Source organism: Colossoma macropomum, unplaced genomic scaffold, assembly GCF_904425465.1.
Source record: "Colossoma macropomum unplaced genomic scaffold, Colossoma_macropomum, whole genome shotgun sequence".
Lineage (NCBI taxonomy): Eukaryota > Metazoa > Chordata > Actinopteri > Characiformes > Serrasalmidae > Colossoma > Colossoma macropomum.
In genome coordinates, this window is record NW_023494796.1 from 22,817,615 (window position 1) to 22,831,796 (window position 14,182).

Below are 14,182 nucleotides of genomic sequence, written 5' to 3' on the forward strand. Positions count from 1 at the left end.
GTTTGTCTGAACTACGGCTGATCCATTCAGCTCTGTGTTCTAAAGAAGAGTGCATAGAAGATTATGCACTGCCACAGAAGGAGCAAATCTATATTGCCAGAAAATAAAGGGCATGCAGGACAACAAAGAGCACTGTACTGTGCATGTCACAATCCATTAACAAAAAAATACAAAAGGAACACACTTAAGTCTCCATTTTGCACAACACAGCCAAAATGTATGTCTAAGGGCTGCCATGTAAACATGCAACAAGGTTTCATTTTTGATGCAAAAATACCTGCTGATCCAGGCTCTGAAAAGTGACCAAAAACATGTACCATAACTGGCATATAATATCTGATATTGGTTAAATAAGTGTGACCAAAGTCTTCATTGATTCATTCCTTAAGTACAACATTCATACCTTTAGTTACAACATCTACTGGAACCAGAAATGTGAGTTTACAGAAATGCCAATCAAAACATCCTCAAAATCAGCACAAACCTTCGGGGAGGTGAGGGGTCGTAGAATTTATATTGATCCATGATTTTCTCCTCCAACTTCTCCTTCTGTCTTCTTAACTCATTTAATTTGTCTCTAAATGAACAGAAAGAGAGAGAGAGAGAGACAAAAAGAAATTTATAAAAGTTTCAAATAGAATGAGTGACACAATGAGAAATGTTATGGCAGGCTATGAAAAGGCAATTAAACCTGTACCTGGAAATCTCCCATCATGATTAATTCTAGTCTTAATCTAACACACCTGATCTTTTTAACTGAGGACTTCAGCAGCATCTGAATATTAGAGCCAGCTTTGGAACTAACCTATGTGGGATTGTAGACCTCAAGCGACAGGGTTGAGTACCTGTTATAGGGTTTGGATGTAATCTAAAGGGTTAAAAAAAATATGTAGGCAATGATGTAGTAATGGGGTGATGCCTTACATGTATTGTCTCTGCTCCACATGGAACAGGTCCTTGCTCTCCATTGTCTGCTCTAGTAGTGTCCGGTTCTGTAACATGAGGGTCTGGATCTGGTCCAGCAGGTGCCGGTTCTCCTCTTCCAAATTCCCCTTCAGCTGGCTCAATAACTGGAAAGAGACAAGTAATCACTGTTATTGTCTGCAGTATAACAAAACATTCCACTCCTCTTTTATAACTTCTTGTTGAAGCACAATACAGTGTCAAAGATCAGTCATTCAATGGCCACTGTGTCTTAAAGACAATATAATGTAGAAGCTTCAAGAACACACAGGAACGCCTTTAAACGATCACACCTAGAACAAAGAATTTTGCTGCTCTTTTGGAAAAACACTTTTAATATGTAAATGTCATAGCATTACACAAGGACAGTTTTATGACTTAATAACAGTCTTACAGAAAAGAAGACAGAGGCAATCTGTAAAGCTTTCCACAACAGTTCTTTACCCCTCCCCTAACTCCAACAGGGCACAAGGAAAAGAGGCAGTGTCTGACATGTCCATACCAGAGGCTGTAGGATCTGTGATGAGCACATACATTCCTGTAGAACCCTCCTCAGCATTTAAATAGCTTAGGGGCTCAGCATGGACATCTGCTAACAGTTCAGCTGTACTATAAAGTTATGTTCAATTCAAGAACATGATGACAATAAAAGCACAAGTCTAACCAACCTTCAGACAACACATTTTCTTTTTCTTTTAGGACATCAGAGATGAACAGGTTGCTCTTTCAAGCCTCCCTTAAAACCACAAACCTCACTCTAGCCCTGGTTAAGCATATTAGCTGACAGTGTGGAGAATTTACCTCACACTGGTTGGTGAGTTTGGTGGAAGTGATGTCCAGCTGCTGGTACTGCTCTTTGAGTTTGGAGAACTCAGCCTCCAGGCGTGTCTGCTCCAGTTTGGCTGCATTCAGCTGGCTCTTCAGGTTCTTGTGGTCAGCCTGAAGCCCCTCATTGTCTTTCAGCAGCTGTTGGTAGGTAGTGTTGAGCCTTGGGGTAAGGAAAAAGAAGCATTATACATGTTCTCTTAGTCAGTTGATCTTTGTACAAATGAAAACAAAACAAAACAAAAACAAATATTGACTTAAGTGTAATATATGGGTTACACAATTACACACAAAATATAAATAATTGGGAGGGAAAAAGAGGTAGCTGGGCAATTGGAGATTTTTGACCCCAGAGCTGACAAATGTGACAGATTTCTAACACCACTAGGTGCTAGTTAAAGTCACTCACTTGTCATTGTCTTCCTTCAGCTTGTGGTACTCTGCAGCTGTGGCCTGGTGGCTCTTGTTCTCTGAGAGCATCTTCTCTTGCTCTGCCTTCAGCACTTTCTCCAGCTCCTCCAGCTGAGCCTTCTGTTTCAGCAGCTGGTTGTACCTGTACATTCAAACAACACATAGCCCACATAAAAGTTAGTCATGATACGCATGCTTCATACCATGATGCTCATACTCATCAAATAACAGGAATTAATCATTTTTACACTGCCAACTGCTGATTTGTTATAATTTGTTATAATAATCAAAGTGATGGGGTAAAACCCAATAATAATAATAATAATAATAATAAAGTATGGCCTCACCTGTCCTCCAGATCTCGGTGCTGCACCTCCAGACTCTTGTGCGCAGTCTTCAGGCCACCATGTTTGCCGATCAGTGCCTCGTATTCAGCAGCTTGCCGCTCATGGAGGGCTGCCAGCTTCTCATGGTCCCGCAGGAGGAGCTCATAGGTGGTGCGGAGCTCCTCTCGCTCCCGCACTGCCCCATCTCTCTCACTCTCTGCGCTGCACTGCTGGCTCTGCAGCTGAGCATTCTGGGTTGCCAGTGCTGCATTCTGTGAGTTCAATGTTGAGTTCTCCACCTGTAGATAATAGAACAAACCAGAGATGTGATACTGACCTCTCTGAACATAGACAGGGCCTAAAGCCAGCTGGAAATTACGTATCTGCCACTTTGTTAAATGTATAGTTTGGCCATGAATGCCAACGTGGCTAATGATGACTAGATCCTAGCGGCTACTGAAACCACAAAATTAGCATCGTCACAACTGGAAATTAGCAGGTTGTAAAGCCCAGCAGTTAGCAAGGTCATGCTAATGGCTGACTTCTGTGCTCTACTAGTCAAGTTTTCACTTTTGGCTGAACACTCTCGAATACCTTTAAGATTTCTTTGGATCACGAAACTCAGACTTTTGCCCTACTTTTAGTGAAATCATGTACCAGATAATCCATGGGGCCTGAAAGCATGGATTTGACTGCAGAGAGATGTCACATTAGGATACAATATACGCACTTCTGTAATGGGAGAGCAGGCTTGGTCTACTTATCTGCCAGTGATTAAAAATGCTTTTAGAACTGAAATCCCTGTTACATCCCACATGGAAAAAAACATGTATTTTTATATATTTGAAATATATTTCAAATACAATGCAGTCAATGCCGCAATACATTCCAAGCACTAAGATGTATTTCAGAATATATTGCCATATTAACCAAATATACTTTGAAACGCATTTATTTTTAAATGTGTGGAGAAATACTGCACATAGAAATGTACCACAAAAAAAATAAATGTATGTAAATGTATTTATCAAATACATTTAAAAAGTATGAAAATAGCCAAAATACCTGTGTAATGCATTTTACTGTTTGGAATGCCTTTTGAATTTTTATTGCAGTATCTTAGTTTTAAATATTAGTAAATTAACCTTTAACATCACAAAAGCAAGTGTTGTAGGTATTGATAGAGTGTGAAAATGCAGTTATGATTTTATGTTCTGTTTATTTGAAATACATTTTGTGAGTGCTGTCTTACTGCATACAAACATGGTTTAAGCAAAGTGTAATGCAGAACACAGATGACAGTATTGTTTATTCAGTTCATGTATTTTTAGTTATATCTGTAAATACATGTAACTGAAAAATATAATAACAAATACAAATAAATGCATTTTAAAATAGACTTAACCAATACATTTTTGGTCATTTTGATACACTGCAATAATATATTTGATAAATAAGTTGGGAATATATATTTTTTCATATGGGATCCGTGATAAAACTTGCAAACTGTAAACATAGCTGCAGATGGAACTAAGCCCAGTGTTACAACTGACCTAATTTTGGCTTGATCTGTTGCTTGATCTAAATCCCTGTGCAAACTGTGCCACAGTGGATGCAAAACCAATCTCTGCATTCAACTGGTCATGATGACCACATTTCAGTGGGAGCTGGGGATATTTTAAGCTAGGATAGATGAGAGTGAGACTAACACATTATCCTTCCATTCCCACATGAGTATCAGAGGCTAGGGAAACATTTCGATGGCAGTGAAGTTAGGATAGATGAGAAACAGAAGACAGAGAGACAGTGACACTGTAACGGTCTCAAGGTTCTAGTGACCTGTAGCTTGGCATTCTGGGTCTGCAGGGTAGTGTTGTTCTCCTGCAGTGAGCCGGTCTGTCTCTGCAAGTTTAATATCTGAGCCTGGAGATTACTGCTTTGAGTCTCAAGCTGTTTCAGCTGGGTGCGGAGGGCCTGCTTCTCTGCTTGTAGAGTGGCATTCTGGCAAAATGTACACAAGCAATCACTGATATGACATAAGACACAAAGACTTTTCATTTTGTCAACTGCAAAGACAGTGAGATGTACATATCTAAGTGCAAGAAGCTTTTTTTTTATAGTTTATGATAAGCAAGACATAGGTAACTTACATTCCTTTCCACCTCTATTAGCCGATCTTTGACCTTCAGCAGCTCTCGAGTGGCCTCATGGCTCTCCTTCTCCCACTTACTGAGAGTCTGTGAGTCTTCAACTCCTCTAGGGGGCGAGCTCTGCACCATGCGCTCCTCTTCTTCCCTCTGGCGCAGAGCCTCATAGTTCTTCTTGACCTGATGGAGTGAAATAGGTGGGTGAGACACAGTACAGCTTTGTTTTAGTTCAGAAAACTCCAAACAATGAACTGACCGCTAAAGCAAATAAGTGAATAGCTAAAACAAAACTGTCTTCAATTCTTCAAAGCATTATGTAGTACGTAAAGTAAGTTTTTTCAATTACCGTTCCCCGTTCCCAATTACAGACGTGCTTTAATAGATGTATGTTGCACTGACATGAATGACAATATGACAAAAACTCACTGTTTTGAGTTCCTGACGGAGCTGCTGGTTGAGGTTGGAAGACTCCTGTAGTCTAGCTTCCAAGGAGGCAATCTTCTCCTCTTTAATTTCTAGTGAAGACTTCAGAGTGGACTCCAGCTTCGACTCCAGCAGCTTGAATCTGAGAGTTACAGAACACAGTGCACATTTAAAAACAACCATGTCTCCCCAAAATGTATCCAAAACTATAGCCATAATATCATATTCCATTATTCCACAATTCAATAAACTCTCGTACTATTGCTCAAATGTTACAAAATGGAACATAACATTGTGAAATCCATGTTAGTTATTTCACTTTAGCTATTGCTTCAGCTGGTTGTTTTGAAACTTCTGTCAATTTAAGTTTGCTTGTGAAAGCTTTTGGAAGTTTGCCACACAAACGTTAACAAACATTTTTCCTTGGAAAAAAGTTAAAGCTGCTGTGAACTATCCCACAGAAACCCGAGGAGTGAAAAGTACAAGGCAAACACTTTTTGAGCATGTGTGCATGTGCACATGTAAGTAGACTGCTGAGTAAATGTAAATTACCTGGCATCAGAACTCTGTTCATCGTGCAACAGTCCCTCTTTATTCAGACCAATCTTTTCCAGCTCGTGAGTTAGTTTCTCCAGGTCATTATTCATCTGTTGACTTCTCAGTTTCTCACTTACCAGCTCCTATATCACAAAACATCAGACTTGGGTCATATCCAGAGCAGAAACTGAGGCTCTATCACAGACTATCGAAGTTTGAGGTGAATGTTGTCATATAATAGTCTTAAGTTACACACCCCTAAATATTAACAATGCTTTTGGGCTAGTAAGAAGAAAAAGCTTATACCTCAACAATTAGCATTGTAAAAATTGCATGCCTAAAACATTACACATGTGCCTTAAACACTGAATTATTAAGCAACAAACTTGCCTTAAACCATACTGTGTTGTAAAATAATCTCAAAAAGACTCACTTATACAATTAAGACATTATATGATATACTATCTGTAAAAATGATTGACTGTATTAACTGTATTTGATTATAACTTTTTGATTTTTCACCAGATTTTTTTAAGGGTTGCTTTGAGGCTGTTGCCTTAGGTACGTACCTCTCTCAATGTGACCAGTGTCTTCTTGTCGATTGTGGCTTGCTTCACTAGCTCCTTGTTGTCCCTTTCAAGGTCTCTAACCCGATTGTAGGAGTCTTTGAGGGTGCTCACTTCCTTGCTAAGGGCGCGGTTCTCCTTCTCAAGATGCGAGATACGCTGATTGTCGTCATCTAATTTGGAGTCTCTGATTTCAGCCTGCTGTCGCAGGCGCTTGTTCTCTTTCTCCAGTTGCTTCTTGTCTTTCTCCAGCTGTGCACTCTCTTGCTCTAACACTTTATTCTCCTGCTCCAGCTGCTCCAAACGCTTGCTGGAGATCTTGAGCTCCTCCAGACTCCTCTGGAGGCTCTGGTTCTCGCTCTCCAAGTCCTGGAGCTCACCTTCCAGTTGCTGGATCTTGCGGCTACTGTTCTCCAGGGCCTTCTGGAGCCGCTGGTTCTCAGAGTCTAAGCCCTGGTAGCTCACTTCCAGTCTTTCAGTCTTTTTTGACGAAGCTTTCAACAGCTCCAGGCTCCTCTGTAGTTGGCTTTTCTCACTCTCCAGCTCCTTGTTCTCCAGCTCTAGCTGAGCGGCTTTGGCGCCTGCAGACCTTAGTGATTCAGTCATGCGCCGTAGCTCCAAGTTCTCCTCATCCAGCTGAGCATTCTCCTTCTCCAAGGCCTCTAGCTGGAGAGCTGTATTTCTCAGCCCGTCGATCTTCTTCTTCAGCTTTCTGCTCTCCGTCTCTAGCTCAGTGTTCTCCTTCTCCAGGGCCTCCACCTTCTCACAGGTGATGCTGAGGCTGGCCACCCGTTTCTGCAGCCCTTCGTTCTCCCGCTCTAAGCGATGGACCTCCATCTCTAGCTCCTCAGACTTCTCGCCTTTCTCTTTATAGTACTCCATGTCTTTGCGCAGTTGCTTGCGTTCAAACTCAAGTTTGTTGAGCTTGCTACTGGTCTCTTTGATGGACTCATGAAGCACACGGTTTTCCTTCTCTATATCTTTGACCCTGGCCTCAGCGCTGACTTGAGAGCGCTGCCTGAGAGAGGCAATGGTCTGGTTCAGGTGGTCATTTTCCTGCTCCAGTCCCTTAACCTGCCCCAGTGAGAAATGGAAGGTCACAAAAGCATGATGTAATTTTATAGGAACAGTGTTTCTTGTACTCATTCAAACAAGCAAAGAAATTCTGATGATGTGTATTCTAAATCTGCAGTTAATTCTAGATTAACTGCCCTGTGGTGGACTGGTGACGTGTCCAAGGTGTTTCCTGCCTTCCGCCCAAAGTGCGCTGGGGTAGGCTCCAGTGCAACACCCCCCCTCGACCCAGGAGGATAAGCGGCTTGGAAAACGTGTGTGTCTGTGCTGTTTGTGCGCTAACAGTTAAGAAATAATAATGTCAAACCAGTAATTCTGATCACAATCACATAGAATTTATGTGTTATGACAAATCATGCACTGTCACACTTAGGCCTTATGAATATAAGACATTCTCTAGTGTCTTTAATAAGCCTTTTTTCCCATCATGCTGTCCATATGCCTATGTATTATATAATTAAATCACCGGAGGAGACACTGAGAGTACATACATTTAATTTCTGATAGACAAAAAACAATATTCGTATAGATGCTACCTAAATGTTTTTGTGTTATCAATATATTTTCTCACACTATGGAAAAAAATGCTTAAAGATAACATTGGGGATCAATGAGGCCTGGAAATAAAAGTTCAAAAAGCACTACGTTCTTGTGAAAGCCACAAAAACAATTGAAAGCCACAAAAATGAACAGCATATGCTTATCTATTATGGGTCTTTTTGAATTACACAGAAACTAACACAAAAACACAGCTGAATGCTTAAAAAAAGAAACAAACAAAACATTTTACTGATCTTGACCTTTGGAGACCTCCTAGGAGCCCAGTACGCACCTGTCTCTCTGAGTTTTCTCTCAGTGTTTCTAAGGTTTTCTGTAGCTGTGCTTTCTCCTTCATCAGGTCTGAGCTGAGGCTCTCAGCACTGCGCAGGCTCTCTCTGTCCACATGCATCTCGTTCTCCAGCTGTTCCAGCTGCGCAGGACATCCAGACACATAGACAAAAAAACATCACGAACCCATCAACTGGACTTCTGTACAAATATGTGGGTAGTTTCACATGTGCACAAAAAATAGATGACTGATTTCTAGGGGGCATGAGGAGTGCAGCTGTAACCCAAGAAGCCTTATGTCCTTAACCCTCCTATTTTTACAGCTAAAATGTGGGGTGTAGGATCAGACACTGATAATTAACACCCTCTTTGCTCATACTCATGAAGGGAGAGGGAGGGATAGCGTGTGTCTGCATTGTCCCTGAAACACAGACACAGCTGCGATGCAAAGCTCTTCTGGAGGGCGTATTCCAATGTCCTTGCAGACATTCTATATTTTTTTATAAACCCAAAGCTTTTGGAAATACATAATTACACAGCATCATGTAATAGGCTGGCACAGAAACACAGACAAACACAGAGACATACAAAAACATACAGAGGACTTTAAACCCATCATGTATATATGATCTATCTGTAAGATCTAATTCTGTCAAAGCTGCTTAAGTGACAGCTTAGAGCTGCACACGTCTGGGCTGAGAGCAGCCATTGTATTTTCCAGCAATAGTGCTTAAGCTACAGCACAACCTATTTCACTCTTTTAGTAACTTTCTTGCCTTTGTGTGGGGAAATTGCGTTTTATTCATGACTTAATCTAAGCTTAAAATTGAGCGCTTAGCTTCCCAAAAATAACTCTGCAAGACTGGAAGAATGACCTTTGAGATTAAAGTCCTGTGAAGGGACCTTCAGGCTTTTGTTCCTTCCGTCTCTCTTGTCTTTACTGAGCCCTTTTTATTACAAGCCACTTTAGTGAGCTTTTCTGAGTGTGGTGCACCCCACAGCAAATACAGCATACACACAAACCCAGAGACAGAGAGAGGAATCATCATCTGACCTTTTGGCTGAGTTTCTGGTTCTCCTTCTCGGCTTTGAGGAGGCGTGTACTAGCCTCCCCACAGCTTTTCAGCTCCTCCACTGTTTTCAAGAGCGTTTGATTCTCCATCTCCAGCTTCAGGAGCCGGCTAGAGGTCAGCTCATTCACCTCATGACCCAGAGACTTCTGTGGAACTGCAGGTATGGCAGCAAAAAGGAATATTAAACCTTCTCACACTTCAACAACTGTAACAACAAGCTGAGCTGAGCTCATTTGGTAAACAACCAGGGTTTATCTGGGATTTAGGCCCAGTTAACCTTATTAGCTTTGTCAAACGTGGACTGGGTGGTAATCTGGGACTTGAGGTCATTAAATATTAATTACGTTAATCAATCATGTGTGAATAAGCCGAGGGCAATCTGCGAGGTAGCTAGTGCTGAGGCCACGGGGCTACTTACCCTCCGTGAGCTCAGGGGTGGTTTTGGAGAGCTGCTCCAGCTCCCAGCCTAAATGCAGGGACTCATCCATGCTCTGCTTCTGAGCCATCTCCAATGTCAGGTTCTCCTCCAATAGCTCTTCTATGCGTTTCCTGTCCATGTCCCGCTCCTGACACACATACAGTACAACATCAGGACTAATGCAATCATGCAGACTTGCCATGTTAAAGCATCTAGTCATGTTCTTTTAGAGGAGCTTTCTATAATCTTCTAGTATACCTACCATCTCCATGTCATGGATTTTGGCTTTCAGCTGCAGATTCTCCTTCTCTAATTCATGCAGTTTATCAGAACGAGCTCTGGAGCCCTCCAGCTGGTCCTCTAGCATGCTCTTTGTTTCCAGAAGAATCTGATTGTCCTCTTTCAGTTCCTGTGTGACCAAATATGAAGCACCTGTTAATAACTAACTTCTATGGAAACCACTTTTGTGGGCATAAAATATACTAAGGCCCATGTGTCAGACATAAGGCCCACAGGCCAGATCAGGACCAGCGCACAATCTTATTCAGCCAGTTTAATAATTTTGATTTTCTGTTAAAAATAGCCCGTTTCTTAATGTGATGAACTACAATCGCCAGCATGCACTGCAATGCAATGTGCGCTCCAGCCCTACTCTCCCAACAACAATCTATGGGACAGCATTACTACACAATTCTAGACAATTCCACACCAGTCATATCACCAAATACCCTAGCTGCATTTTACTACAAGTGCATGTATTTTGAATAAACAATAGCCTGTTCACATCATAGCACAACGGTATTTAAAAAAATTCATGAAAACATAGCGGCTCTTTGGCCCCAAAAACTGTTCAACGATGAACATGATGTAATTCTGGTTGTTGTATTGTGCATTAAATGCTTTCAGTTTTCTGTATACCTCCACTCTGGCTTTGTAAAACTCAATGTCATGGAGTCTCTCTTTGTAACGGCCCACTTCACTCTCCAGCTTGTCCACTCGGATGGCTTTCTCTCTCAGGGCATCCAGCTCATCACGGTAGGCCCTGGCAGACCGTGCATCAGACAGCAACTGTAGGTTCTAATAAACACACACAGACACAAATATAAGAGTAGTGCTCCATTCGGTCAATGGGTTAGGGCTAATCCAGTCTAGGGATCCAAGGATTTCACTGGTGTTCTGGCACTTTCCTTGAGGACAATATCTTTACAGGTCATTCTAAAAATACACCTAGACACATGCTGCCACTATCTAAATGAAAACAGCTGAGCCAATAATTGGTTAAGGGAATAGACTTAATTATCCCGAATTAAGGCAGTAAGATTGCAGGAGTTTGTAGTGTTAGCTAATCCTGGATAACAGAGGAAACAGTACAGTTCTGAGAGTAAGAGAAGCAACTATACATGAAAGGCTGGACTTCTTTCTGCAGGCCCCCTAGAGAAGCCGAGGAGCTCACGTATGGAGTTTATGTCTTCTCAGAGTCTTTTGATTGGATAGTTGAGTTTTAGCTAAATGTTCTCAAAAGTCAGACATACACTGTGAGATTTTAAAAATTTTGCTTTTTGGTGACTTGCACTGTACGTTTGAATAGGCTGTCAAGCGCGGACAAAGCACTCAAGTTATATACTCTCACTGTAGGAAAATGCTCTAACTGGCTGTGAAACATAGCCTTTATAGACAGCTCTGTTCATAAACAATTGCCAATATGTAACATTACTGTTCTACCTTGTGTACAAATTAGAACATGGAAAAATTTTTAGAAAAACATTTTATTTTATGCGGTGAAGTTGACAGTTGGCTGTGAATTCCCAAGCTAATGCCGATGCTAGTGACACAAAGTGTTCACTTAAGATAGAAAGGTAAACTGTTATAGTAAAAAATTATATTAAAAAAATGGCTAAATGTTGTAACATCTTTTCTATTTTTTTCCTGGAGTGAAATGATGCGGAAATAGAGTAGCCACTTCCATCTCTGGGGCAAACTGGCATTATCCCACTTCCCCATGGAAAACTAATCCCTTCTGAACAGGACTTAACTCTTTTATTAGAATAACCAGGACACTGTTGGCTCTGTAAGTGTAATGTGAGTGTGAAATGTTGTGACCCTGTGTTAAGCTGCTACTGAGCAATGAGAACGGGGGAGGAGTGAGAACCTCCTGCTATGAAAACAATTCAGACCTCTCCAAAAAGATGGTTCAACTGCAGCTTTCTTGATATCAAACATTGTGTATAGCCACAATAAAAAATGCCATTGAAAACACTTTTATAAATGTTGACTTGCTTGCTAATTTACAACAAATATCTAACTCTCCTCTAAGTTTTGTAAGTCACACACATTTCTATCAAAATATATTCCATAAAATAAATGCATAGTGCAAAAACTGAGTGACCTTGTCAACAGGCAGAAATGGCAGTTAACTACTGTGAAAAGGCTTCCATATTTGTATGCTTTGGACTTTCTATCAAGAAAGGTGCATGTATAATTTTTGAAGTACGTGAGTGTGTGTGTGTTTGTGTGTGTAGCAATGGTTGGTCTGATGATGTCTGCATAGTGTTGAGCACTAATCCAGGCTATAATGAAGTAAGGTGCTGATGTTCTACCTCTTGCTGAATCCTCTTTAGCTCTTTCTCTAGGTTCTCCAGCTCCTGCCTGCAGTCCATTAGCTGTTCACTCTTCTCCTCTCTGGAACAGAGAGACAAGGCTTAAAATACACACTTCATCTATCCATCCAATCCGTTTTATAATCAGTCCTCCCTTTCTCTGTAATTTCAAATCTGAAATTGAGACTGTGCACTTGTGATCATATCACTGATTTTACAGCAGTGCTTATTATGCTCATTAAGAACTGCACTGACACCCTTCCTAAAACTGTAATAAAAGCCTGAAAATGACTCCAAAATGTAGAGACTTTTAAATGGAATACATAATGTGATGAATAAAAAAAAACAGAATGAAAAGAAAGAAAGAAGAAGCTGAGAAAGGGCTCTTTTGTTTTCAGAGAGACAGTAGAAATGGTTTCAGTATTTACAAGGTTAAAGTTTGGGGTAAGTTTATGTTTCAGATGTCGATCAGGGCTAAGAGAGGAGTTGTGCGAATCTACAAACAGCCTTGGCATTAAAAAAAAATAAAATAAATAAAGCACTTTGAGGTCATGCAAATCTACAACGGTCCCCTTACAACATCCTGATAGCATCTGGCAGAATGGGCACAAACTCCTCTACTGTTCTCACACAACTGCCACTTCCTGCTCTTAAAGGAATACTTCCCCCAAATCATGCTAATGTGGCTAACAGTGATGGAAAGCCAGTGGGGAGCAGTTAGCATGAACCCATTTGCATAATACACACAATATGGTCCTATTTGCTTCCATTCATTATCAGCAACAACAGAATTTTTAGGTGACATGTTCCTTTAATAAACAATGAATATTACTAATTTCTAATTATCATATGTACCTGATAACATTTTGCCTGTGTAATTACCCGACTATATTTGAATATGAAGCTTGAAAGGGGAGAGAGGCCAGTTCTTTTAGATGTAAAAACAGAAAAAAGAGCATGACAGAACATGTGGGGTGACTCAGGTACTCCCAGAAGCCCCAGGAAGAGGCAACTCCTTCGACAAGTGCTTTCAACGCTGCATTTTTGATACTTTTCTGTGTCACTGCTCCTAAGATGACTTGTCTCAGTGCAAATGAGTCACTCGTCACTGGCTTTAGTCACTTAAAGGCAATATATAAGCTTGGAAATGCCTTGCAGGGGCAGGCAACTGAATTTAATTCAGTTCATCCCAACTGTATTTGTTTAGGGCTTCGCAGAACAAGCACAGTCACCAAGACACTTTACAAAGATCAGAGTCTAAACCTCTAAAAAAGCAATGAAGATGAAACCTAGACAGCAGCCAAAAGTCAAAAAGGGATCCCAAGGTATGAGTAATTCCAATGACTTAAAGGTTTTAACAAAAGAGAATGGGAACTGAGGATGCAGACTCATGCACAGACTCATGCACACTCACACAGTACTTTCCTCAATAACACCACATTTGACCATCTCTCTGCAAATCCTCTGTGGTAGAGGAAACACATGTCAACAATGACATCCCCATATTTTTTGTCTGCTATACATGTGGGCCAAACTAATGCCACCATCAATTCAGAAACCATGGTGCTTTATAACTGTATAGAAGATTAAGGCTACAGACCTATCCTAGCATTACAGACATGCTGAACAGACCAAAAACTTGCTCAGCCTGAGTCCAGCAATGCAGAATAGAATATTTCTCTTTTAGTGCTTCGCCGTGTTGACGAAAATAGACTGTCCTCTTTCTCTCCTCCAATATTTCAAACATGAAGGAGGAACAGAGGGGATGGGACACAACAACCGCAAAGGAGGAATCTGAAGATAAACAACAATTCTGCAGAGTTGCGTGCTCCGGAAAAGCACACAGGAACTAGGTCAAAGACACTTGAAGAATATCCAACATGCTAGATTATCATCTGATCTGGGCCAAACCCCCAGACATCTGATCCAGTGTCAGGCCCCGTGGAGGCAAGTGCCGGCTCCGTCTCACCACTGTTTCTTTGTAGATTCATTCT

General features: G+C 41.1%; 1 protein-coding gene across 3 annotated transcripts in view; it reads right to left on the reverse strand.

The window, feature by feature from the left end:
- Positions 1-14,182, reverse strand: part of LOC118816644 (girdin-like) — a 62,239-nt gene that overhangs the window by 12,440 nt on the left and 35,617 nt on the right. For all 3 annotated transcript variants that reach the window (XM_036583140.1, XM_036583139.1, XM_036583138.1), the window contains exons 9-24: positions 12,189-12,270; positions 10,510-10,668; positions 9,854-10,000; positions 9,592-9,739; positions 9,155-9,327; positions 8,105-8,242; positions 6,202-7,272; positions 5,648-5,775; positions 5,099-5,237; positions 4,676-4,852; positions 4,365-4,526; positions 2,547-2,824; positions 2,198-2,341; positions 1,765-1,951; positions 925-1,070; positions 485-577 (exon numbers count right to left, since the gene is read on the reverse strand). In XM_036583140.1, coding sequence (XP_036439033.1) covers positions 485-577; positions 925-1,070; positions 1,765-1,951; positions 2,198-2,341; positions 2,547-2,824; positions 4,365-4,526; positions 4,676-4,852; positions 5,099-5,237; positions 5,648-5,775; positions 6,202-7,272; positions 8,105-8,242; positions 9,155-9,327; positions 9,592-9,739; positions 9,854-10,000; positions 10,510-10,668; positions 12,189-12,270 — 3,372 coding nt within the window. The remainder of the gene's footprint in view (positions 1-484; positions 578-924; positions 1,071-1,764; positions 1,952-2,197; positions 2,342-2,546; positions 2,825-4,364; positions 4,527-4,675; positions 4,853-5,098; positions 5,238-5,647; positions 5,776-6,201; positions 7,273-8,104; positions 8,243-9,154; positions 9,328-9,591; positions 9,740-9,853; positions 10,001-10,509; positions 10,669-12,188; positions 12,271-14,182) is intronic.